Here is a 26,146-nt window from a genome sequence, read left to right on the forward strand (position 1 = left end):
TTCAGGGCACCCATGCAGGTGCGAGGTCCAGAGAGTGCCCTGAAGGAGACACGTGGGGGCCGGGGGCCACGTGAGTTGTGTCCGGGTCCTGGAGCACCCCTGCCTGTTTGCCCTGACCAGCCCCAGGAATCACAGAGGGACCTGGCTGTCGAGAAAGGGGCCTCTTGGGGAGCGGGCCTGAATGAGCGGCTGCTCCCCCAGCCTTGTAAAGGGTGGGGAAATGGAGGCTCGGAGGCCCACCAAAAGGAGGTCCCCCGGGGGCGGCCCAGCCCATCCCACCATCTCGCCCGCTGCAGGCAGCAGCCCCTCGCTTGCTGGGCTCGGTTTGGAAGGGCCTCTTGGCCTCCCTTCCTGGCGTTTCCTGCCTCGAGGGCTTCTCATCTGCCACATCTGGGCCTAGGTGCCCCCCACTTGGGAAGCCTCTTGTACCACCCCTGACCCCGAAGGACACCCACAACCCCGTTTGGCCTTTGGGCTGCCCGTGGGGTGCGCCGAGATTAGGTGGTGAAATGTGTGTCTTCCGAAGACGGGCAGGTTCTGAGGTCAGACCCGTGTCTTTTCTACGCCCCCCACCGTCCAGCCCCAGCAGCTCGCCCCTCATGCACACGGTGTGACAGCAAGTTCCACGCGGTAGTGACAGTGAGGGGACGTCTGTGGGGCCCGGCGCCGCTGAAACCTCGTCTCCAGAGATACACCCCGCCGTCTCTTGGTGAGGTCTGCTCTGCGGGGTCCCTGTCTCACAGACAAGGAACTAAGGTCTGGAGCCCGAGAGCCCCCGTCTGGTGCCGAGGGTGGGGTCCTCAGCTGCCCTTTCTCCTAAGACACCAGCGTGAGGCTGAGGGTCTGCACCCTCCGGAAATGTCCCTCCGTGGTCAGCATGGACCAGGGGCTCCAGGAGGACAGGGTCACGCTGGCCTCAGGCAGCCCAGACCAGGTGCGGAATATGTCCTCCGACCGGCCAGGGAGTCTCCCCTCCACGGCCACGCAGGGATCCCTGCCCCACTCTGGCGATGTCGTGTTCCTGTGCCCCGAGTCCCGGGATGGCCCTGGGGTGCCTGTTAGCCACGTGACCGACCCCCGGAGCCAGACATGGGACGTGACTCCGCTCCCACGGAGAGCCCAGGCCGGGGGCGCGAGCCAGTAGCGTTTTCCGTGACACAAAGAGTGTGTCTCCTTCACCAAGGAGTTCCCTGTGACTGTGGTTCTTGCCGACGCAAATCATAAATTACAGGGAAGGGGGATGAATTTGAGTCTTTAACTCACGGTTTGGTCCCAGTGGTTCCAGTTTAATAAATTTTTCATGCTTCTTTCCCCCTTCTCCTTTCACTGAAAAGCATGATTTCCTCGCGTCTGTTCTCCGCGGGCTGGGGATTGGGATTTATCCATTATGGCAATTTACAAGACGCACACAGACCTGCTCTTTCTTCCCCGGCCCTGCCGGGCAGAGGAGGCGGCTGCGGGTCTCCGAGGCTGGACTGGGGCCCCGGCTCGGATCTGACGCCCGGTGTTGGCGGGGGACGCACGGGGCCATTCAGGCGCGGCCGGCTACTTCTTTGCCTTGGGTGCCCGGCCAGGGGTCTGAAGTGATGATCACCTTGTGCTCCTGAGGGCCCTGCCGGTTGCCCAGACCTCAGACACGCAGCTGTTTGAAGGGGTTGGAGGCTGCCCCCGCCGCCCCCCTGGTGCAGGGAAGCTGGTGTGGTTCTGGGGCTCCGGCGAGGGACCGCCACGTGTGGTTGGCACCCTGGACGCTTTCCCTGAGTCGATCACATCTGTTCAGTGACCAGCGGGACACAAAGCCCTTCCTGTGTGTCAGCTCGGGGTCAGGAGCTGGAAACAGAGGGGGATGAGACCCGCCCCCTGTCCGCTAGGACCCCAGGAGGGTGAGGTCACGTGGGTCTCCCCTGGGGGGGGGCCCTTTTGGAATACCCCTTAGAGGGGTCGTTCTTACTGGGGTTGTCTAGAGCCTTCGCTGTCCCCAGTGTCCCCCAGTGTCCCAGCCTATAGGACACCGCTCCAGAGCAGAAACCCCCTTCTGGGCCCCTCAGAGCAGGTGTGGGCCGTGCAGGGCACTCTGTCCTTCCTGCTGCCGCCACGTCTTACGTCTGAAGCAGCAAAGCCTGTCCCGTTGGACGTGACCTGGGCTCTGTCACTTCCTCCTTAGTGGTCTTTGATAAGTTACCCACCTCTGTGCCTCGGTTTCCCTACGTGTCACCCATAGGCATCAGGATTGGCTTCGGGAAGACCACCAGTGACACCGTGCGGGCCACTGCACCCAGTGAGCACACACGGAGCCCACAGGCGAAGGTGGTGTTTCTTGTCCACCCGCTTCACCGAAATTGTGGCTTTCCCCCCCCAGTTCCCAAATGGCCGTGGCAGCACCTTTCGGGAGACCACGGCACACGAGCCACGTGTGTGGTTGTAGGGTTTCGAGTACAAACAGAAGTAGGTGAAATTAAATGTAAGAACGTACTTTTCTTTTCCTGTCTATCCAGAGTCGGTAGGAGCTCAGCGTGGAAGCCTGCGTTGCCGATCACTGCTGTGGTCGCTTGCCTTCTCCCCCGTGGCACAGAGCCCAGTCTGGTGCGTCCTTGATGCCGTCGGCGCAGTCCCGTCCGCTGGGCCACGCCTGTGAGCTCACAGCCACGTGTGGCTGGTGGCCCCCGTGTGGGCGGCACAGGTCTGGGATCCAGAGCATGTTTCCAGGAGTGCGTGCGGGGCCCTGCCCACGTTTGAGTGGATGATGCTGGACTAATGTTCTGTTCTCCAGTGCTCGAAGCTCACTTTGGAGATCACTGAATAATGTATAATCAAATAATAGAGCAGCTGGTTGAAAAAATTAACACGAAATATTGCTGCTTAAATGGCCCATTTCAAGCTCCCGGGGCGCCGTCCCTGACTGCGGAGCTGGGACGAGAAGCACGCAGCTCTCTCTTCCCAGCCCCCTCTGCTGGCTTCTGCTGCTGCGTGGGGGGCTGTGACCTCGGGGTCTTCTCCCGGCACTGGACACAGCCGCTTGGGGATTTGGAACCTACACCCCTTCTGTGTTCGGAGCTGGGAAGGGATGGAAGGGTTTCTTGCCCCACATTAGGGCAGGGGGCTTGGCTGGGTCATAGCCCAGCTCTGCTCAGCAGCCCTGCTTGCGGGTGCTGGGGGGGGTGGGGGGAAGGGACGGGGTGCCAAAGCCCACGGTGCCGGATGTCAGGCTGTGAAGGACGGAACCGTGTGGAGGGTGCCTGGTCCCTCAGGTGCGCAGGGAGTCAGCGATGCCCCGACTCGTGGGGGCTCGTGTCTAGGAGGGTCACCGGGAGCTCCCTGCGGCGGGAGCTCAGAGAGATCACGGGCACGTGGCCTTGGGTTGCTTCCCTGCAGTACGGGCCCCGGACACCAGGGCTTTGCGACCCGGACTCTGGTTTTACCCCGTAACATTCCCCATCCTTTCAAGCGACCTCGGTCACTCGGTGACACAGTGCCACTCACTCGGGCCGTGCTGGCGAGCATCTGCTTACTCCACCCTAAGTAGCAGCGAAGGCGACGTTCTGTCTTGCTCGGGGCGTGTCACGTCCTCCGTAGGGCCTCAGTTTCCCCACGTCTGAAGGGAAGGCAGCAGCCAACGGAGTGTGGGTCCCCTCGAGCTTGAAGGCCCCACGGCGTTACGATCCGGGAGCCTGTGGCGCAGCACTCCCCTCACTTCCCTGGGAGTCGGAGTGATTTTCGGGCTTAAACAAATGTGATTGTTGCACGGCGGGGGATATAATTTGTCTCTAAATGTATAGCTGCGTGCTTTACTGAATCGTAAAATGACTGCGCAGCTTTAAACGTGTCCTGTTAGCAACGTTGCGATAAATTTTTAAGGTGCGGGGTGTATAGGAGAAGCGTCCCAGCAGGGGTCTTCCTTGTCTCCGCGGTGGGAAGGCGGGGTGGGTGCGCGGGGGGCGGGGACCGGCCTGCTGCCGGTTCCCCCTTACCCGCAGGGAATGGGAACAGTCACTGCGCCCGGCTGGGACCCTCGTCCGAGTGGCAGCCTGTCCCCGCCCGCCGTCCTTGCCCGTCTGCCTCTCCCCGCTGCACGGAAAGCTTGTTTGAAAACTGTCCCGAGTCCACAGGCGTTCAAGCCGCTGGTGCAAAAGTTCAGCACCTCACAGACACCTGCACGCGTGGGGGCATCCGTGTTGGGTCAGGAGGCGCCGGGTTTGGGGACATCGGCTGTGTCCGCCCCAAAGGATTGCTCCTCCACAGGACAAGTTTGGAACCAGACGATGCAGGAACAGCCCGCGGCCCTGTGGGGTGGGCAGCCCCTCCCGGGTCCTGGGGAGGACCCCAGCAGCCCCACAGCCTGAAGGAGGCTGAAGGAAACCCCCCCCACCCCCGGGGAGAGGCATCAGCGGATGCTGCCCTGGGCCAGCCTGGGAGGCGGCCGTCCCCTGGCCCATGGCGGGAGGAGGCTGATGGAGGGGGCAGGGGGTCTGGGGAGCCCTGGGCACTGCGCAGATGTCCCCTTGCCCTGTGGTGTGCCTGCTCAAGGGCGCCTCCCAGAACTCAGGGCCCCGGCTCTGGGCTGCTGAGGCGGTGACCCCCGCCACAGCCCTCTTTCGGCAAGGCCGCCTTCCGTGCGGCTGGGCTGCCTCTCGTCTGGCTGTTCAGGTGTCCGTCCGTACGACCGACGGGGAGTGCCGACTGCGGGCCAGGCATGTGGGGTGCCCAGCCAGGTGTCCTTGGCAGCACGGGGGGCCCCAAGCCCTGCGGACGGTCTCTCCATCCCCATGTGAGCTCTGGGAGGCGCCCCCGGCTGTGGGGCCTGGCTGAGTGGAAGGCGTGACGCCAGCGTCCACGGAGCCCACGCGGGGTCTGTTCCCACGTGGAGCCCTGCACATGCGTCCCGGACCTCCTCTGTGGACCCAGGACTGGCTCTGAGAGGGGAGGGCACCGCACACACTGTGAAAGGGCGGAACTGCGGTTTGAACAGGTCTGTGTGATGGGCCCCGCGGACCTGCTCTCCTCACTCCAGAAGCTATCTGGGGTTGGGGGGGGGGGGGTGCGGGTATCCACCACGGTTGGGCCAGAGACTGGGAGGGCTTCCTGGGGGAGGTGTTGCTGCAGGGCACTTGGAGGGAACATAGGACTTGCCAAAGTGTGATTTAGGAAACCTTCCCTCACCCCGCCGGGCTGCATACTGCCTTATTTTGGGCCGGGGTCTGGGGAGGGTCTGGGTCTCAGCTGTGTCTCTGTGGCTTACTCAGAAATTCAGGGGTGGGGCAAGCCCTGGAGCCCCGGCCCCTCCCTCCTGCCCCTGTGGTCTAGACCAGCGGCCCTTCCAGAGCTGGCTACAGGACAGGCCGGGGTGAAGGCCGTCTGTCCCAGCCCTGCCCAGTAACCAGGCTCATAGGGCCTCCTCTCATTCTGGGTGCGGAGACAGCTGGCCACAGCCGGCGAGACGGGCCGCCCAGCCCCCTGCTCCCCGCACTCAGCCCTCGTGGAACACCTCGGCCCTTGGTGCACGGGCCTGAGCTGCCCCATCTGGCCTAGGGCTTGGGTGACCTTGAAACCCTGCTCCGTGCCCCTGACCCCGGTCTGCTTATTCTCTGTGTCAGAGTCTGCACAAGGGGCCCCGAGGAACGAGGGCAGAGCAGACGTCCCCGTGCCACTCTGCCCTGCTACGTGTTCTGCTGCCTGCTGGCCTGCCGGTATGGCCCAGACCTCAGTGAATTTTATTATTACTCCTTCATTAGAGCCGTGCCTCTCAGGACCAAGGCGGTCACAGGGAATCTGCGGCCTGATTTAACAGTCCCTGCGGGGGGGAGGCCCTTGTGGAAGGCAAGTTTCCAAGACGGGCCCATTCATCTGGTCCCAGAAGGAAGCAGAAGGAGCAGCTGGGCTTGGCCAGGAGAGGTTTATCCTGTGTCTAATAAGGGTGTCTCTGAATCACTTTCTCCATACTCGCTTCCCGGATGTGCAGAAGGACTAGGCTTGTTTAACGTCGTTGCCCTTGTGCTCGGTACATACCTGACTCGGTGGCCTGGGGGTGGGGGGCGCTTGGCTCAGTCGGTGAAGCATCTGCCTTCGGCTCCGGTCATGATCCGGGGGTCCTGGGATCGAGTCCTGCATCCGGCTCCCTGCCCAGCGGGGAGTCTGCTTCTCCCTCCCTCTGCCCCTCCCACTCATGGCCTCTCTCTTGCACACTCTGTCTCTCAAATAAATGAATAAAAATTGTAAAAAAACCCAAAAAACTATTTAAAACATGAATACACCCAAAACATCCTGTATTTCTCCACAAAAGTTTCTGTCCCGCGCACGGAACCTGCGGTAATGCCTGACGAACCTGCATCCAAAAACGCCAGCCTGGAGGCCACCTTCTCCGGGAAGGCACCCTGGCCTTACGAGGCCAAATGAAGTGCGCCTTCCCCAGAAGTTTAAAAAGCACACCAGGACCGTCTTTATCACCATGTCACCGCTGCCTTCCTGCGTTTGTCCCCCAGCCCCGGAGCTGAGCTCTGCCTTAAGGGCAGGCAGCTTGTCCTGAGCCTTCCGTTTTTCCTTTCTGAGGACCTGAGTCATGGTCCGCCTGTCCCCATGTCTCAGCCTTCACAACACTGCGAAGTGGCTTGGTCCTGTCCCCGTTCTACATTTGAAGAAATTAAGGTTCAGAGAGGGTAGGTGGCTGGCCTGTGGTCACACAGCAGACTCTATATGACAATGCAGGGACTGAACCCCTGAGCCATCTGCTGCTGTGGCCCAGGACATTCATCTGGGTCTTACCCTCATGACCCAGCCCGGGATGGTGGGGTTGTACTGCTTAGAAAGTGTCCTGGGAAAAGAGAGTTTTGGTGGGGAGCACGGGGCCAGGCAAACTGGGCTCCATCCGGGACACTCCCAGACGGCAGCCGTGGTCTCGACTTGGTGTGTGTTCCCACACGGCTTGGCGACCTTGGGCTACTGTCTTGCCCTCTCTGGGCCCTGCTGTAGGAAGAGCAGCGCCTCCCTCACCGGTGGGGGTGAGGGTCTGCCGAGGTGTGTCCATGTGTCTGTCCCTGTGTGCGTCCACCCAGCCCACAGCTGGCTTCTCCTGGCTCCCCGGAGCCCCTCTCCCTGCTGCTCGGCGTGGACCGAGGTCAGGAAATGTCCGATTTGGTTTCTGAGTAGCAAGTTAATGGTGGTTCGGCGTCTGGCTTCGCAGCGTCAGACAGCCCAGGGCCAGAACGCACATCCGCGCCTGTCACCAGCGGTGTTTTATGTCCTCGGTCAACGCGCAGGCTGGCCGGAGGCCGAAAGCAGAGGGTCTGTTCGCCTTTCTTTGATTTTCCTGGGGGGGGCCCTCTCGGAGCAGCTGACTCTCTGTAACAGAATCGGGGCAGGCAGGTCGGGCCCTGGGGTCTGGGGCAGGAGGGGAGGCGGGTTTCTGCCCTCTCTGGGTGGGGCGGCAGGGGGCCATTGTGAGGACGAAAATAATTGTTGGGATTTAGCATCTGTTAGGGAGGCTGCCCCCTTAGAAAACAGCAGGAGGGAAAAGACGAGCCCCGGGGAGGGGTGAGATGGGCATGGGGAGGGAGAGAGGCGCGGGGGCGGGGAGGGGGGAGCAGTGGGTGGGGGCTGGGGAGGCCGGGGCCACCCCATCCGTCCGAGAGGGGAACCCGAGGGTCTCCCTGGAGCGGGAGTCTGGCCCCGGCCCTGGATGCTCACCTGCCCTTTCCGATCTGAGCCAGGCTCTCCCCCCAAACCCGCCCTGTTCGCACTGTCCTTGGGCTCGCTCGTGGGCGGCGGGACAGGGAAAGGCTGTCTCTGAGGCCTGCAAAGCCCCGTCCATGCTGAGACCCGGCCGGTGTCTGTGTATTTACTGAGCGCAGGTCCCTGGGCTGTCGTCCCACTGAACCTCCCCTCCCACCTCGACGGTAACAGGCCGCTGCCACTTACTGAGCGCCTACTGTATACCGGGCCTGTGCTGGTCGCTTTCATTGAGGCTGATCTTTCCGACCACCTCACCTGGGGCGTGAGGTTACTCCTACTTCGCAGATGGGGAAACTGAGGCTGGGGCCCTCCTGCCTAGAGTGACGCAGCCAGAGACGGGCAGAGCCCGGGATTCATCTTATACCCGCCTGGCCGCCTCCCCTCGAGGTGGCAGACTAGGAAGTCACATGCCTGCCGCTGGCGACCTGGCCCGAGGAGGTGGGGGCCCGCCAGCCGTCATCTGCTGCCGCCCAAGGGCTGTGACACAGCTTCCGTGGGGCACGGACCTCGCGGTTTTCTGTGACCTGTCGGCCTCTGATACGTTAGAGCGTCCCTGAGGTGAGTCTCTGTCGGCCCGAGGGACTGACTGGCAAAGAATCGGGCTGTAATCAGGACAGTGTGACAGAAAAGCAACACGGAGCAGATGGCATTGGCCTCTGCCGATTCAGAGGGTGTTTTCGGATTTTGTAGGAATGTGAGACGTGGGGCTGGGGTGGGGCCAAGTGCGCCAGGCCCAGTGGGAGGCCCTCCCCGCTGTGGGACCGTGTGCAGGCCCCGGTTCCGGGCGCCGGGTTGTAGCCGGACACCCAGCAGGCCAGAGGCCAGGATCCTGGTGCAGGTGGTACTGCCTCCCGGTCACTGCGTGGCACTTGGGACGCTCTGACACTCGGGGGACTCACGCTCCCCTCCTCAGCCACATCCGTCATTTCTTTTTCCTCCCGTCCCACAGCCATGGCCGTCAGGGGCACTGGGCCCAGCTGGTTTTGGCATAGACTAATCTGTTCTGTGGGATGCCTGAGACGTATCAGGTGTCCCCTACCCCGTTCAGGAAACTCACTTTTGGAGACGATGCCTTTGCTGAAAAGCAAAGTGACAGTGGGATGTCCACGCCCATGTTGGCCAGAGGGTCAGGACTATTGGGAAGCAGGGCTTGTCACCCCGCGCCGATGACCCCACGGCATTCCAGAAGCATCTGTATTTCAGGCGTGGCCGCCACGCTGTCCGTCTCCCCACCTGCACGGTGAGGTGCTGTCGTCCAGTTATTGGCACAGAATCCGTCGGAAGAGAGGTGTCGATTTAACCAACCAGACGTGATGGGTGTTTTGTTTTATCTTAGTTGCCGAGCTAAACAAATATGTTTGATTTACCTTCATACTATCTTTTGAAGTTTATCTCTTTAAGTAACCTTTATGTGCAACATGGGGCTCGAACCCACGACCCCGAGGTCAAGAGCTGCATGGTCTTCCAATGGAGCCAGCCAGGCAGCCCCGTAATTTTGTCCGAAAGAAGAAGAAACTCGCTGCTTTGCTGCTGTTTTTATTCCCCTCCCTTCTCCCCATAATGTGGGACACGCACAGAGTGGACAACATTTTATTGTTTCTAATAACATCAAGAACGTGTATTTCTTAGGGCTCATTGGCTTGAGTTAGAGAACGTTTGGGAGAGTGTTTTCATAAGTGAAAGAAGGATAAACATAGAAAGCACGGGGGTATGAGTGGTCTGCGGCTGTAGGATGAGGACCCCAGAGGAGGGGAAACTGAGGCCATTATAGGCAGGCGACTGACCGTTCGCTTCTCTGGTCTTCAGCGGGCTTTGGGTGACAGACATCTTGCAGAGCAGAGGGAAGGGATGGTGGTCACGCTTTTCAGATTTTTCTGTCGCGAGTTAGGACGCCAGAACACAGCTCTTCATCTCGTGTTTCTGGCTGTCTGTTTATAGCTACAGCCCTGAGTGAGTCGGAAGAGGTGAAAGGGAGGGGTGTGTGAAGAGGGATCCCCTACGAATGAGTGGTCCTTGTCTTTATTGGTTTTGAGGAAGGAAACAGGCTGAGAGCGTGGTCGTGGACATGTGTTGGGGTAACTGCCTTGAGTGTATTCCCAGGGTCCTAGTCTGTGTGGTCGTGTCTCTTCTGTGAGTACAGGGAGAAGGAGGGACTGCGTCACGTCACTTTCTCATGCAGGAACCCCAGGTTCCTCAAGGAGTGCTCATTGTGCGGGATTGGAGAGTTTGTAGCCTTTGCCTGAGGGCGCTCCCCAGTCCAGGTAAAAAGCTGCTCTCCTGCCAGTTATGGTGTCAGAGGGAAGACATTGAGGCTGGCAGAGCAGCCAGAAAGTTAGGAAGGAAATGCTGGGAGGGAGGGACCTGTGAGGGTAGGAGGGACCTCAGAGAGTTGGAGCCCCCAGATCTAATAATCCACGAAAATCCCTGGCTGGCCATTCAACGTCATACACACAAGAAAGACCCTGGGACTTCTAGAGGGGGGTGGGGAGTCTGGCATCCAAAAACCTAAATTCAGCAGTATTCCAGTTGCTGCTCACTGCTGGAAAGACAGAGTTTGACGTTTGAGTCCAACCAAGTTGATGGTGTGTTAGAACACGTATTCGGTAGAAATAACGGAATCTCCATAATGGATCGTTCATCACGTCTGATGTTCGGTCCAAAGTCATCAGACTTGCCACGAAACAGAAAAAATGTCATATTCAGGAAAAAAAAAAAGTCAATAGGAACCAACCTGGGGATGGGTCCGATATTACAGTCCACAGCTTTTATTAACAAGGTCAGGGACGTCGAGGAACATGCACACCGAGTGAATGAACAGATGGGGAGCCTCAGCAGAGAAGGAGACGCGACGAAGAGAGCCATGTGGAGACGCTAAGACTGAAGACCACGATAGCTGAGATGTACAGCCACAGATCTGCTTTAATAGAAGATGCTGATGGTAGAGGAGGGAGGTCAACGGAAGGCTTGTTCAACGGAAGGAAGACACCTGAAGGAACAGAGAGACGAGAAAATGCCAGCAGAGCCTCAGACATGTGGGGCCATGCCAGGGGTCCAACATACGTGTAACAGGAACCCTAGAAGGAGAAGAGAGACAGTGAACCAACACGGTGGGCCCAGACTCCCTAAATTCCCAAAATTCTGTGATAAAACTGCAAAATATTGAGAGAAATGTAAGAAGAACTTGAATGTGGTGGCATATATACTATGTTCATGGATTGGAAGAGGATAGTGTTAAGGTGCCTGGTCTCCCAGCGGGCTTTGTTGTTTTGGTTTGTTGTTGTTGTTGTTGTTGTTTGACAAGATTATTGTAAAGTTTCTAGAGAAATACAAAGGACCTTAGGGTAGTCCTAAACAATCTCATAAAAGAGCAAAACTAGGGGGGCGCCTGGGTGGCTCAGTGGGCTAAGCCACTGCCTTCGGCTCAGGTCATGATCTCAGGGTCCTGGGATCGAGCCCCGCATCGGGCTCTCTGCTCAGCGGGGAGCCTGCTTCCTCCTCCCTCTCTGCCTGCCTCTCTGTCTACTTGTGATTTCTCTCTGTCAAATAAATAAATAAAATCTTTTAAAAAATAATAAAAAAAGAACAAAACTAGGGACTTAAAGCACCTGGTTTGGGGACTTTCTATTAAAAAAAATAATAGTAATCAAAACAAATTGCTGTTGCCACAGGCATAGGTGAATATGTTGATGGAATAAGATTATAGAATTCCAAATAGACCCACCCACACTTGCGTGGGCTGTGGTTTTGGTCAAGGGGATCTAAGTGATCCAGTGGGAAGAAAAAAGTTTTCCGCCAATTGTCCTGAAACTCCGGAATGTCCCCAAAGAGAAATGGACCTCGATCTCTACCCCACACCATGCACGGATATCTTGAGATGGATCAGAGGTCTGAGCATAAATACTAAAATTATATTGCTCTTAGAAGAAGAAACAGACAAACCTTGGAATCCCGGAAAACAAAGGCTTCTTAGACAATACGCAGTAATTTCTTGGATGGGACACAGGGCAGTCAGGATACCATAGGAGAAAGATGTGCTAAGTTGAGCTTTGTTTTTTTTTTTTAAACGGTTTTATTTTTTTATTTTCACAGACAGAGATCACAAGTAGGCAGAGAGAGGAGAAGCAGGCTTCTCGGTTAGCAGAGAGCCCAACACAGGGCTCGATCCCAGGACCCTGAAACTATGACCTGAGCCGAAGGCAGAGGCTTTAACCCATTGAGCCACCCAGGTGCCCCTGCCTTTTTTTTTTTTTTAATTAAAAATGAATGTTTTTCAAAAGACACCACTAAGAAAATCAGTAGACAAAGCCAGAGACAGGGAAAAGAAATTCATGAAATATACCTGACATGAAACTTGTGTTGAAAACATGTAAGAGTTCTGTTTCTTTTTCAATACGAAGAAGGCAACTAACGTTTAGGAATGGAGGGAAGTCTCGAGCAGGCCTTTCACAAAGGGCGATGCACAAATGTCCAGAAATACACGGGAAAGTCCTCAACGTCTGGCCATCAGAGAAATACAGAACGAGAGTGCAGTGACGTGGGTGGAGGAAGGGGCCCCTGTGTGGGCGGTTGGCTGTCCCTGAACCAGGTGACCTTGGGGCCCCTCTCCAGGTCCCCTTCAAGTGATTTTCTTCGTTTCATCAGCTCTTAGGAACTGTCACGGGCCCCCCACATCTTTCCCCAGCCCGCCAGAGCAAAGCCGATGTCGGTCTCCAGACGCTGTCAATGGCCTCAGCTGCCTTCGAGGTGTCTAATTTAGCAGCCCAGAAGCGTCCCTTTCTCCCCTCGGTTCCACGCTGTCAGAATTCTCGACAGTGGCTTTGTTACCAGGCTCGCTCTGCTGCACGATCGAAATCGGGGGTGGCTCGTTGTCCCCCACCACCCCCAGCCAGAAAGAACCCTCGCTGATACTCGCCTGGATACCTGCTAACGTGGCGGGCCAGGCTTCCGGAGCCGTTTCCTCTGGGGACAGGCTCTGGAGAGGCAGGGGAGGTGATTTGTGTCAATGCGAGTGACCCACCCAGGGGGAGGGCCTCTGAAACAGTGGGTTCCTGCTGTGTCCCAGCAGAGCCCTGTCCCCGCTGGGGCGCTGCCCTGCACTGTGGCGCGGGGCTCTCCGCCTCCCGGGGGTGGTGAGGTGAGAAAGGAGAAATGTTTTCCAGGTTCCTGACAGGTGCATTGGCGCAGAAGGGCCTAGCGGTGGGCAATGGTTATGGCGTCCGCATGCTGGTTACCGCATCCCCATGTTGGTTACCGCGTCCGTGAGCTGGTTACCATGTCTGTGTGCTGGGCTAGTGCGGTGTGACATTTCCCCTGCCTCCTCTCCTTCCCAGCTCATCGGCTGCCTGTGTGGGTCTCATCAAGTCGGAATTGGCTCCCTTACCCCCCGTGCGAGCCCCCCTCCCCGCAGAGGGAAGCCCAGATGTGTCCTCCCAGTCATGCTTGGTCTCACGGGAGGCACCGGGGCTTTGGGGAGCCCCCTCTGGCTGACTGCAGGGCCCTTTCCTGAGTACAAACTTTCCGTCCCTATCTCAAGGAGATCTTGAGTGATCTCTACCCCGCCCCCCACACTCCCAGCCCGTCAGATGACAAGCTGGGTTTGGGACAGGGCCAGAAACCCATTCATAAGAGCTGCTGGGTATCGTTTCTGCTCTCTCTGTCCCCTGCTGCCCCCGGCCCTGAATTCTGGCTGCCCGGTGCTGTGGGGAGGGGAGACGCTCAGCCAAATCTCTGTGCCTTCGGGAAATCAACTTTACCGGGTGCTACTTTGAGCCTGGGCTCTGAGACGTTTCCGAGCCCATGCGGGGATGGCACGGGCCCCCAGCGCGGGCTGGCCCCCGCGGACGACCTGCCCTGAGGATGGACTGCACACCAGACTGCAGAACTGGTCCGCCTGGGGCCCAGGGCCTGGTGGCCTCACCGCATGTGGTTGGACAGGCTCCTGTGCTGACGTGAAATGTTTGCTGGGCACCTGCTGTCCATTGGGAACTGTGCTCAGAAGGGGTTAAGGAGTTGGGTTTTGTCCAGGGAAGAGACAGGCTCATCCACAGACACTTAGAAAATAATGGCAGATACAGCAAGACGGATGCACTTTGTACGAGAAGACTGAGGGGAGTGGGTCCTGGATCACAGCCTGGGCTGGGGATCCCCGAGGGCCTCCTGGAGGAGGTGTCCTAGGCTCCAATTCTAGCTGGGCTGAGGGGACAGCTGGTTGAAGTAGAATCAGCGCGTGGTCAGCAGCGAAACAAGGTTGGAGTATGGAGTGAGTGGTGATTTCCTTGCCCTCGTGCTCGAAGCTGCGTCACAAGCTGTGTCCCTCTCCACTCACTTCCTACCACCGGGTGGGGAAGGCGTCCACATGTGAGCTCTGCCCCTTGGCCCGCACACCCCCGCTGCAGGCGCTGAGGATGCCTGGGGTGGGCCGAGAGCTCCCGGGGCTGCAGGTCAGGGGCGGGACGGCGTGAGTCCCCAGCATTTGCTAAAGGGTGGAGACTTGGGGTGTGGTCACCGTAGGTCCTAGAAACAGGGCAGCCAGAGCCCGGTCTAAACACAGAGAAGCCCCGGGAGGCAGGTGCGCCAGCCCATGCTGCGGACCAGAAGATGGAGGCCCAGTGGGAGGGGCTCGCACCAGTCCTGACCCAGCTGTCCCCCGCGAGGCCCCCTGGGCCGCATCCCCGCACAGACCTGGCTGGACCCTCCCTTCCGTGTGCCTGACCTGCTTCCCTCCTGTGCAGCGAGCATGACCTCGGGGAGGACATCTACGACTGCGTCCCGTGCGAGGACGAGGGGGACGACATCTACGAGGACATTATCAAGGTGGAGGTGCGGCAGCCCATGGTAAGCGCCCCTCACCCGCAGCAGCGCCCCGCTCGGGGAGCACTGAGTCCCCAGGAGGGCGGGGGTCTCTCCGGGGCAGAGGGAGCTCCTGAGGCCGAACCCCAGCCCTTCCCGGCCCCCATGGGCTTCCTCCCTGTCCTCGGGCCGAGGCCTCCCTCTGTGGGGCGTTCCGAGGAGACCAGGTGGACTCTGCTATCCTGGGATTCTCCGGCGTGTGTGCTGGATCCCAAGTCCCTCCTGCCCGGGGAGTCTGAAAATAGCGCCTGGATGCTCAGCTGCCCGGAGCGAGCATTGATATACTCCTTTGTGCGGAAGCAAGGAACCGCCGTCGGCTCAATTAGCCAGCTGTGCGTCTTCTATGCGGCAAGGATATTTATTTCTGAGCCGACGTTGGCTAATAATCTCTCGGACACCAGTTCGCTGCTGGGTGGGCTTATCGCTGGCAGCTGCTGTGCGGAGGGTGGGGCCCCGTCGAGCTGGGATGGTGAGGTTGGGGGCCTGGGGGAGGGGGGACGGGGGACAGGCCTTGACCCCCGGTGCCCACGCTCCTGGGCGATGGTCCAAATGCTGCTTGCCGACTGGAGGCTTGTGATGCTGTTTGCTTTCCCTGAGGAAATGGGGGGAGTTTCTCAAGGAGCAAATTGCAGTGTTTTCCCTCGGTGTGGGAGTCTCCAGCTGGCGGCGGAGGAACAAAGCTGGGGCGACAGCTCCCCGGCGAGGCCGTCCGCAGAGGCCCGTCCCTCGCTGGTGGCACCTACCCTCCACCAGCATCCCACCAGGAGAGGCACAGGGAAGCAGGACAGTGGGGTTCTCAGCCCCCTAACTCTGCTCTTCAGAACGGAAAGTGTTTCTCTTCACGCTCCTGAAGGGTCTGAGGGGTCCCCACCATTCCCAGGGGTCTCTCTGTGACCCCAGGTCTGCCCAGGGCCATGCTGCCCTTCCCTCAGACAGCCTTGCAGTGGGGCAGTCGTACCACTGAGCCGGTCCAGGGGCCAGTTATAGGGCTGGAAGGCCAAGCCGTTGCCCCACAGATGGAGATCTTCTGCTCTGCCCAGAGAGGCCCCCTCTGTGTCCGTCCTGCAGAGACCCCGGCCGGGTGGGGGGGGGGGGGCGTCCCCAGGGCCTGCTGCTGTCCCTGGTCCTGAAGCGCCTGGAGCAGGCAAGACCCGGGCTGTTTGCTGGACCTGTGGGGGCTACAGGGGAGACAGGCTGGCATCCCGCCCACCCCGCTCTGCTCCGTGTCCCGACAGCGCTCTGTGCTGCTGCTCACGCTGTCCTGGCGGCCTGGCAGGGTGGGCCTCTGCCTCCTGCCCATCCCCTGAGATAAAGCAGGGGTTTTCCTCCCCCCGGGTCACATCCAGAGCGTTCTGAACAGGCTAAGCAGAAGGTAGACAGAGACCTTGGCAAAGGAAGATAAAGCAAGAGGACGGCAGGTGCCGCTCAGAGCCCACACGTGAGGAAGGGCCGGCACCATCCCTCCCCACGCAGCCAGGCTGGTGCTCAGGCTGGTGGGCAAAGGGCTGTGACGGGATCCTGGGGCTGTGGGGGCAGGCAGGCGGGCGCTCCCGAGCGCAGCCCAGGGAACGAGCTGACCCTGCTAACTGGTTTTGTCTGTTGATTTCCCCACGCTTTCAGATAAGATACATGCAGGTAAGTGGCCGAGGGAGGGAGGCCTGGGTCAGTTCTGCCAGCGCCGTCTTCCTCCGCCTCGCAGAGAGGTCTCGGGTCTCTTGGGAAGAGCCTGGGACCCTGTCCTCAGTGAGATGTTGTCAGACCCATGTTTTTACACTTGGTTTTAGGGGGATCGTGGGCCCCCAACAGCCCCTGAAGCCCTGAGGGCAGCAGTGTAGTGCTCAGAGCACTGGGGCTTGGAAAGGAGCCCTGGGGGTCCTCCGGCCTGATCCGGGCCCCCCTGGGTGATGGGCCCCATCTGGCATGTTTCTTTGGAGCCCTCAGGCGCAGCAAACTCCTGGGGCATTTCTTGGGGGGGAGGATGGGGTCAGGGCAGATAGCTATCCATGTGGTGTGGCATGTGGCCCAGCCCCGGTTCCCCAAAGCCTCACTAGGGACCCACGTAGTTCCCTCAGCCTAAAGGACGCAAGGGGAGGGTCTGGAAATCCACAGCGCCTCTCACAGTGGCCCCACTGGCAGCTTCTTTCCCCATCCCCGCGGCCACACAGGTTCCTGGTCAATCCTGCCTCTGGCCACGTTTCCCCCAGAGATGGGGAGCAGGCCCTGTCACAGAAGCGTGTCCCTGGTGATCCCTGCCATTGAATTGGCCCCTCAGGACCCTAGGTGGGGGCCAGAGGACCCTGGGAAAGCCCAGCCCTGCAGTAACAGGTCGGCGCTAAGTAAGCAGACACGGGTCCCCGGGGAGCTGGTCAGAGCCTTTCCCCGCGCACATAGTAGGTGCTTTAAGCATACCACACCTGTTGTCTATGCTGGAGGGGCTGACTCCTGAGGGCCCTACGCTGCTCTGGTAAAATTCAGAGCAGGGCAGCAGGGGGCCCGGATTCTAGAAGGTTCTGTGTCATTCTCTAAACTGTCGCCAGTCCTCAGGTTCATGCCACACACACACCCCCCCCATGCCTCAGTTTCCTCATCTGCAGAAACAGGGAGGGAAAGGTTTGGGCCCCCTCTTGTCTCCTCTCTTGGCCCCCCGTGTCACCCCTGGTGACCGCACGGCCCGGCCTGGCTCATGCCTTGTGTCCTTCCTGTAGAAAATGGGCATGTCTGAGGACGACAAGAGGAACTGCTGCTTGCTGGAGATTCAGGAGACCGAGGCCAAGTACTACCGGACCCTGGAGGACATCGAGAAGGTGGGTGCGGCCCTGCCCCTCCTGGTGCTACCAGTCCCCGGGGCACGGCTGTCACCAGGCACCCCCTGCCTTCTGCTGCTCACACAGGCTGCGGGCTCCGGCTGGCCAGTGTCCTCATGGGCTGTGTCGCTTGCCCCCCGTCCCACGTCCCAGCCCTCGGACCTCAGCTTGGCCCGGGACTGTCCTGAGCTTGGACGGTCCTTCCTGCCCGAGCTGGGCGTCGTCATGGCTTCCGCTCCTGACTGCACCGGGCTAAGCTCCTGCTGTATACTCTGTCCTGCAGGCTGGGTGCTAGGTTAAGTGCTTTGTGCATACCTTCTCCCCTCAGGCATTCTCTGCCCTTAGCCTCCCACTCTGTGAATTGGTGGCTGGGACTGTCCTGCCGCTGGGACACAGGCCCCATGACGTCAGCCTGTGGAGCCCCCACGGCAGACCCTGTGAGCTCCCCTGAGCGACTGGTCGGTCCTCTCTCCCTGCTGGCCTCCTGAGCTCGTCGAGGACCCTGGATGGGCTTTCTCCTGCCCCACTGGCTCAGGGACATTTCTCTGTCACTTGAGAATCCTTGGTGCCCACCGCTGGTGCTTACTGGCTGGAAATCCGTCATTGTCTTTAAGGCGGAACCTCCCTGGCTCTTCTTGCTTGAAGTGTAGGGCCAGGTGTGGCCATGACTGGGGAGCTTCTCTCCGGGGGCCTGGGATCCCCTTGGCCCCTGGTCCTGCCAGGCCTCAGAATGACATTTCCCTGGCTCCTGCCTCAGCCGGCCCCGTGTGCCTGCCCTTCCACCCCACTGGCCACTGGGCTTTCTGCAAACATACCAGTCCCTCCCAGCCGCTTGCTTTCCACCTGCCCGTCCCTGGGGAGTCCCCCTCCTTGCTCCAGTCCCAGCCCCCGCGTCACAGGCGAGAACACCGAGTCACCGGCCGGTGCCAGTCTGTGTCCGGTGCAGGGAAAACCGTTGGCCGCATGCAGCAGCCACCCGCCTGCTGTTCTGCACGCGACCACGGAGAAGTGTGAGGGGCCAACGTCCTGTAGGGAGAGGGTGGCAGGTCCTGGCCGGCCAGGCCTCTGGGGCACGAGCTGACCGTTCGCCACGCACATGTCCCCTTGGAGGCCAGGCCTGGAGGACTCTGGCGGGACCCCTCCCTGCCACGGTGGGGCTTCTGGGGTCGGGGGCATCTCTTTGGATGGCAGGTTTAGGGCCGCACTCGGGGATCTGAGTGTCGGGCGGGAAGCGAGGCCCTGCTGCGCTCACCTCTCTGGCCTCAGTTTCCTGAAACGTCTCAGACAGCTGTATCGGCACCCAGCCTGGGTGGCAGTGGGCTTGGCGTCCAGCCTGTGGGACACGACGGGGCTTTGCCCGCGCGGTGGGTGTGGGCGCTTGGCTCCGTCGCCCCAGCCCTGCGCTCTCCCGTGCCGTCGCCACCCCGCGGCACGAGCCCGCGTGTCCCTGGAGAGCAGGGTCCTCTGGTGGCACTGGGCCCCGGTGGCGCGCTGGGCCTGCCTTACCGCCCCGCGGAGAAGCCCTGACCCCGCGTCCTGGCGAGGTCGTCAGAGCCTCTCTCACCCACTGGCAACTGTGGCCTCGGAGGGGGCTGGTACCCTCCAGGGGAGCTGACGGTGGGGGCTTTCCTGTTCCAGAACTACATGACGCCCCTGAGGCAGGTGCTGAGCCCGGCGGACGTGACAGCCGTCTTCATCAACCTGGAGGTAAGGGTTCCAGGCGGCGGCTCCGGCTCCTTACTGGCTCGGGCATCGGGCAGGACCCGACTGTCCCCATCGGTCCTGGGGAGCCGCGTCCCTGCCGGGGACCTGGTTGGCTGGTGCTACGGGGTGCTTTTCGGACTGACAGATAGGAAGGGAGTAGCCAACCTTCCCTCTGAGAGCTTTGGCCTCAGGAGACAGGAGGTTTCTGGAAGCTTCTCCAGCCTGCTGTCTGTGCTGGGGGGTGTCACTCAGATGCACGTGCCCTGGAAGGGGTTTGAGCTTTTTGTCGGCCGCTGGAGAGCAACGGGTCCCCTCTGGCTCTCTGAGGACAGCCCCTCACCCCTTGGCACACGTGCACACGGACACGGGAAGGTGATGCCCTGTGAGGAGGCTCACCCTGACGCGGCCAGCAGAGCGGGGAGGGGTTGGTGGAAGGCTCCAGAAGCTACACGCGGGTGGGCGTCCTCTAGGAGTACCTGGTGGGTGCGGCGGCTCCTACCGACCTCCTGTGGCCCCTCGCGCTCTCGAGGGGCAGGTGCTGGTCTCCCGGGGGAGGCTGAGCCAGACTCGGGGGCTCTGGTGCTCCGTGTCCCCCACCCGGAGTCTGTGCTGTCGCGTGTGTTCGCGTGTGTGGCCACGGGCAGAGTGGGGGCCGGTCTGGGGGCTGCGGGGGGCCCTGGAGGGCTGCCTGCCGGTCGTCCAGCCACTCAAATGGGGACAAACACCTGCCCCCATGGACAGAGTCCGCCCCTGGAGCCCCAGGCCAGGGCAGAGCGCCCCGTGCTGCTGCACACAGCAGGGGAGTGACAAGGCTGCTGGGCAGCCACAGCCCTCCGGGGCCATCTTGGTCCCATTCTGGCCCTGGGGCCTGTGCCGGTTTGGCAACCCCGTGTCCGGACAGGCCCGGCATAAAGTGGGATGAGACCCTGGCGTTTGCACGGGGATGCGTGCCGGCCCCGGCCCCTCCCACACGTGGCTGTAATTGCACCAGGAGGGAGCGATTCGGGAGCGCGTGGCCCTCCTGGCCTGGTGCACCTGCTCACGCATGGGTTGCTGGTTCTTCCCAGGACCTGATCAAGGTGCATCACAGCTTCCTGCGGGCCATCGACGTGTCCATGATGGCGGGGGGCAGCACTCTGGCCAAGGTCTTCCTCGATTTCAAGGAAAGGTGAGTGGCAGGCCTGCTTTGCCTCTCCCTCCCCGTCTGCGGGCCTGCAGGTTCTGAGCTGGAGACGGGGCAGAGCTGGCCAGTTTTCTCAGGTGCACGTCTCATGGTGAGGTTCCCAAGGCCTGTGACTGTGGCCCTGCAAACCCCTGTCCTCACTTGTAAACCGAGAGAGCTGCCCACCCTTCCTGCCATCACAGGCTGGAGGGACGTCCCCCCGGAGACCTCCTGAGGCCTCCACCAGCTCCCTCTGCCTCCGCCTGGGGGTCTTGGTGGCCAAAGGGCGTTCTCACCAGCAATGTTCACCTGCTTGCTGCCTGCCCCACAGGCATCCGGCACCTGGGAGTCCGCCCCTCCAGCTCCAGGCCCGGGGGGCGTGGTGGCACGTGGCTGCCACTTGAAGGCAGAAGCCAAACCCGCCCCTGGCGGGCTGAGTATGGGGCTTCTGGGGGTCTGAGCTCCTGGGCTCGAGGCCACTTCCCTGCTTCCTTGCCTGCATGTGTCACAGGGCCTTGACTTCCTAATCCGTCCCTCAGGAACGAGGATGGCGTCTGTGCCATGTGGTGTCGCGGGGGTCATGCCATGCCGCCGACACGGCTTATCGGTGTCCACCGAGGGCTTCAGTGCTTGGGCAGGCAGAGGGCCCAGGCCAGGTGGATGGGCTGGGGGGGTTGTCCGCGGCAGCTGGGGGCACAGCCGCTCGGCTGCCCTGACATAACCCAGCCCCAGCCCCCAGCGTGGGGAGACCGCACTCCCGGCACCAAGGAGGGGGTCTCCACAGCGCAAGATGCTGGGCCCCGGGAGGCGTGAGGGAGCACAGGGGCAGATGTGAGTCGCTGGCGGCCCCAGGGGCAGGGGCAGGCCGACTCCTTTCCCCGCCCCCTGCAGTGTTTTCCTCCCACCCGGCTCCAAGCCCGTGGGGAGGGGGGCAACTCAGGCTGGAGCCGTCAGACGCCCCCTCGCCCCAGACAGGCCCATTGTACTCGTCTCCTCCATCCAGAGGGAGGGAGGCCACGGACCATGCAAGGCTGCCTCTGAGGCCTGTGGACCCGCCCCCGGGGAAGCAGTGACGGGCCGGGGGCCAGGGGACAGACAGACGACCTGCCCTTCCCTGGGATCCTCCATATGCCGGACCTGCCCTTAGCAAGGCCACCAGCCTCTGCACACAGCTTAGGGCCTCCCCTGGCTCTTGGGCTTTGCTCCCGCGGGGATGACTGTCATTTCTACCCGGCAGGCCTCGGGGGCCGGGCTCAAGTCGGGGTCCATTTGGGGTGGGGCCTGGCTGTGCCCTGTTGGAGTTCACATGCCCAGTCCCGTAGTCTGTCCCCACATCTGTCTTTTCTGCCCCTTTGCCTCCTAATTTCTGAGTCTGCAGTCCTGAGGCTCATTTATACAGGAAGGCCCCGGGGTGAGGCCAGAGCAGGAACTGGCGGAGACCAGAAGAGCAGACACGGAAGTGGGCCAAGAGATCATCTACGGTGTGACTCGAGGCTTCTATAAGAGGCTGGAAGGCCAAGACAGGGGCTTAGACTTTTTTTTTACGAGGGTAGAAGGAAGCCACTGAAGAATTCTCGTGGCAGGACCTGGCAGCGCATCACAGATCAAGGACAGGGCAGCACCCAAGTGTGGTATGACCAGAGCCGAGTGGCAGAAGATAATCACCTCCCTCTTTTTGGAGCTAATACTTCCATTAATACAGTCAATATAGCCCTAGTCCTCGGGCAAGGCAGATGCTCCTCTTAGCCATGGCCTGAGGGGATAGGCCCTCACGGAGGGAAGGTTTGCATTTTGCAGGTGTGAATATAACAGAGAGCCACGTGGTTTTCATCTGTGGCTGGGATTGGCCAAGCTGGGTCAGTGGGTCAGGCCAAAGGACTACCCAGGGGACCAGCCACAGCGACTTTGTGGCCCAGCGAGAAGGTGGGATCTGACTCTTAGGAGGAACTCCCTGGAGCCTTGCACAGTGCTTCTAAGAAGAGCAGGCGTCAGGCTAAGATGAACGGCAAGTCCCCGCCCGCCCAGGTCCCAGGAGCCTTGAGAGAAAGGCTTTGCCACGGCCCCGCACTCGGCTCTGTGCTTTCCGGCTACTGGGGGTGTCGGCCTGGGTGACACTGTGGCGGGTTGTGGCTTTCGCCCACGGGCCGGGGTGACAGGGAAGCTGGGTGATCCCCATCAGCGCTTGCGGGGGAGAGCCCCCTGTGTCCAAGCTCCTCGAGCCCCGTGAGGTTCAGGGTTGCCTGAGACCCTCTGCGCAGGAGAGGCTCTGGCCCCTCCTTCCAGGCCTCCTTGCCCAGATGGGGAGTCGGGGATCGGAACAGCAGCCGTGACTCGGCCGCGGGCCCGGCTCGGTCCCGTCTTGGGTGCGTACCCGGGAGCGCCTCCTGTGTCCGGGACCCGCTCTGGCCCGGTCCCCGGGCACCGTGGGAGTTAGGAGTTCGTGACAAGGAACAGGGGCCACAGTCAGGAGACGGACAGGTCTCCCCCGCCGCCCCGCACACTCACGTCTGCCCCCGCAGTGGGATCCGAGTTGCGTGTTCAGGAAGTTACACGACACAGTCATGCGGACACACACCAGAGTTGTCACTGGCCTGTGCGCGAGTGAGGGACCCGGAGGCTGACACCGAGCATTCAGAGGACAGAACAAGATGCTGGTGCGGCGAGCCGGCGGGGACGGGAGCACAGATGAGGTGGGACGCCGGGCATACAGCGCTCGCGCAGGTGCCCCGCTGACCTCGAACCGTGAAGGAGCCCCGTGTGTGTGTGTGTGTTGCTTTCATCCCCAAAGTTGGAAAGTTTCCTCAACAGCACAAGACGCTGTGCTTAGAATTGAGGCCTGCAAGTCTCGCTACCTTAGCTACTTCCCTGCGTGGCCCACGCTGCCTGGCCCGCGGCAGGGCCCGGAGCGTGTGCTGTGGACGGCGGTGAGAGGCCTGACCGTCCCGACAGAAATGGTCTCTCTCAGTTCTGGGGCCGAAATCCAGGTGTGGGCAGGGGGGCGTGTCCTCTGGAGCTCTAGGGAAGGAGGCTTCCTGCCTCTGCCAGCCGCTGGTGGCCCCCGCTGTCCCTTGTCTTGTCCCCCTGCCCTGGTCTCTGCTTGGCCCTCATGTAGCACCTCTCCCATCGCAGGCCCCCCACGGGGTGGGCGGGGGTGAACGAGGGCTCAGCCCTGGGGTGGCCCGGGTCTCCAGCATGCGGGGATCAGGAGACTGGTGTGGGGGACCCGTGGACGCACGTGGGGTCTGGCCTTGATGCTCCCTTGCTGGGCGACCTTAGAAGTCATGTCCCGTCTCAGAGCCTCAGGGACACTGTTCAGTAAGTGGTGTTTTGGGAGGACGGGCTGGGCTGGGGTGCGAGTGTGTGCCCTGGCCCTGCCTCCTTCTGCCCTTCAAGCTTTGCTCTCTTCCCCGCTGGGGCCCCCTGCCTGCCGGGAACCACCATGGCTGCACTGCCCGCGGTCAGGCAGGTGGGGTGTGGCCGTGGCCACTCAGCCACGTGTCAGGCCCCTGAGCAGGCCAGGCCTCCAGGCTGGATGCTGGGATATGGGGACAAATGGACCCGTCCCCGGAACTCAGAGCTGTATAGAGAAGGGGAGGGCCCGCTGCTGCCTCTTTCTCGACTTTGCACAGGCCTGTGCCCAGAGGGTCCCCACCCATCTCCTTGCTTTTCTGTCTCCCTTCGCTAAACCCAGGGGCACAGTTGGGAGGGGAAAGGCTGCAGGCCTAGAAATGGTGGGGCAGGGTTTTGAGGGATGAGTAGAAGTTTGCTCGCCGGAGGAGGTTGCAAGTGCAGTGTGGGGCCCCGGGGTGTGCTGTGAGGACAGCGGGGGTGGGACCCAGTCTCCATACACCGTGTTCACCACAGACCTGGGGCTGAGCTGAGCCAGGGTATGCTGAAGTGGAGGGAGGGCCCCTGAGGCTGCCTTGGCCGGCTCCAGAGCCGCGAGCCCCGTGCTTAGGAGAAGCCGCACAGGCCTCCCTCCATGGGAGCTGCTGGGCCGTCGCCAGGTCTGCTCATTCGGAGCAACTGACGGGAACCGTGGAGTCTCCAGTCTCCCGGATCTCCCAGAGACGATGAGATTTAATCAGCTTTTATACTAAGATTTTCAATTTAATAACAGACTCATTTAAGCGGCAACCGGGGCTCAGGTTCTCATGCAAAGCGTGCCTGGCTGGAGTGTGGCAGGGTGCGGCCACGGCGCCTTCTGCTTGGGGGAAGATGGGCTTCGGTGTGAGGCCCGGGCCGGATCCGCCTCCCGCCAGAGTCCTGGAATCTCAGCCTCTCGATGCCTGGGAGCCTCGGAGCGCACAGGCCCAGTGCGGCCGGATGCGGGCGGGAGCCGGGAGAGGCTCCACCATGTGCCGTCTCTGCCCACCCTGGGGCCGCTCTGAAGTCACAGGCTCGCTGGCTTGGAAACACGCTCTGAGCTTGTTGCTTGGCTCCTCCAGGAATGTGGGTGTCGTCTGTCCCCAGCGTCCTCAGGCCCTACAGTGGGAGCCTGGGGAGTCCCCAGACCAGGCCACTGCTTCTCAGGAACCCGTCTCCGGGCCCAGGTCGCCTGCCCCTCGGCCCTCACCAGTTGCCCCCGGGGAGGCAGTGTCCACAGCAAACAAAGAAGCAACCCTGAGCCCGTCTGGACTCGTCCCAGAGATCGCCCCCAGCTCCCGGGCCAGGCCGGGAGTGGCCTCGGGACGTTTGCTTTCCCACCGCCTCCCTGGCAGGGTACCACTCGAGGCCTTGGACGGGGCCCGGCCTCCTGATGAAGCTGCGTTGGCAGCCAGGCCCTCGCCTGTTATCAGCGGGTCACTCTCGGCAAGGTCACCGGGGCCTCCGTTTCCCCGCCTGAAGAATGGTGCTGACCGCCCCTCCCTCTATAAGTGGGGGAAGGGCTCGTGATGGTGTGCGTGACACAGCGGGCATGAGTAGCTCCAGAGGCGCTGGCTGTGGCCGTCACACTCGTCACCCGCATGGTCCTCCCGGGGCTGGCTCTGTCGTCGTGCGACAGGATTCTCACAGCCGAGGTGTCAGGCACCCCCGGGCCTGCGCGGCCGTGTCCATCCCCCGCCGTGCAGCGTTCGGGGCTGACGTCACCGTGTCCCGATCGAGGGGGTGCCTGGGACTCAGGCAGAGAGCATCCGTGTCACGTGGAAGCAACAAGGGCTGCAACCCCCGGGTCCCCACTCCCTGAAATGTCGGCCCGGGGACCACCACCCCAGGCAGGCACAGAGCCAGGATGGGCCTCAGTGCTCAGAGCCTGCCGGCAGGAGTCGGAACCTTCCAGGCGTCCCCCAGCTCTGGGGAGGCGCGGGCTTCTCTCCTGGCCGGCTTTGACCTTTCCAGGGGCAGGATGGGGTGGCAGCGTGAAGCCCGTTCCAAACCCAGTCCTGACCTAAGAGCCAAGAAGGGGGACCTCGTTGGGTTCGGGGAGAGTGGGGGAGCCCCTCGTTCCCAGCGTCTTGGCAGCTCTCCTGCCTGCCACTACTTTGGGAGGGGAGAAGGCGGCTGCGCGGAAAGAGCAGAGCCACGAGGCAGGTTGACGTGGGGCGCTGTCCCGGGGAGAGACCCGTTGGCCGCACACCTGCCGCGTCCTCCGTGGGAGAGTCCGCGCGGCCCCGCAGCCGCGGCTCGTTAAGCCGTGTGCACGTGCGCTCGCTGTTCCAGGCTCCTGATCTACGGGGACTACTGCAGCCACATGGAGCACGCACAGAACACGCTGAACCAGCTCCTCGCCGGCCGGGAGGACGTCAGGCAGAAGGTCGAGGTAACGGGGCCTTCCCAGCTGCTGCCCTGCTCACCTGCCCCTTCCTCACCCATTGTGTGGGGTAGTGATGGGACGGTTTCTGTAGATGCTTTTCTCGGCGATTTTTCTCCCTGTGCATTGTGGCGGGGGGCGGGGGGAGGCAGG

General features: G+C 61.3%; 1 protein-coding gene across 4 annotated transcripts in view; it reads left to right on the forward strand.

The window, feature by feature from the left end:
* The window catches only part of VAV2 (vav guanine nucleotide exchange factor 2), a 151,637-nt gene that overhangs the window by 97,589 nt on the left and 27,902 nt on the right, over positions 1 to 26,146 (forward strand). For all 4 annotated transcript variants that reach the window (XM_046022975.1, XM_046022977.1, XM_046022976.1 and 1 more), the window contains exons 5-9: positions 14,454 to 14,556; positions 17,277 to 17,375; positions 19,014 to 19,082; positions 20,147 to 20,247; positions 25,903 to 26,002. In XM_046022975.1, the coding sequence (XP_045878931.1) occupies positions 14,454 to 14,556; positions 17,277 to 17,375; positions 19,014 to 19,082; positions 20,147 to 20,247; positions 25,903 to 26,002 (472 nt within the window). The remainder of the gene's footprint in view (positions 1 to 14,453; positions 14,557 to 17,276; positions 17,376 to 19,013; positions 19,083 to 20,146; positions 20,248 to 25,902; positions 26,003 to 26,146) is intronic.

The sequence above is a fragment of the Meles meles genome, chromosome 11 (genome assembly GCF_922984935.1).
Source record: "Meles meles chromosome 11, mMelMel3.1 paternal haplotype, whole genome shotgun sequence".
Classification (NCBI taxonomy): domain Eukaryota; kingdom Metazoa; phylum Chordata; class Mammalia; order Carnivora; family Mustelidae; genus Meles; species Meles meles.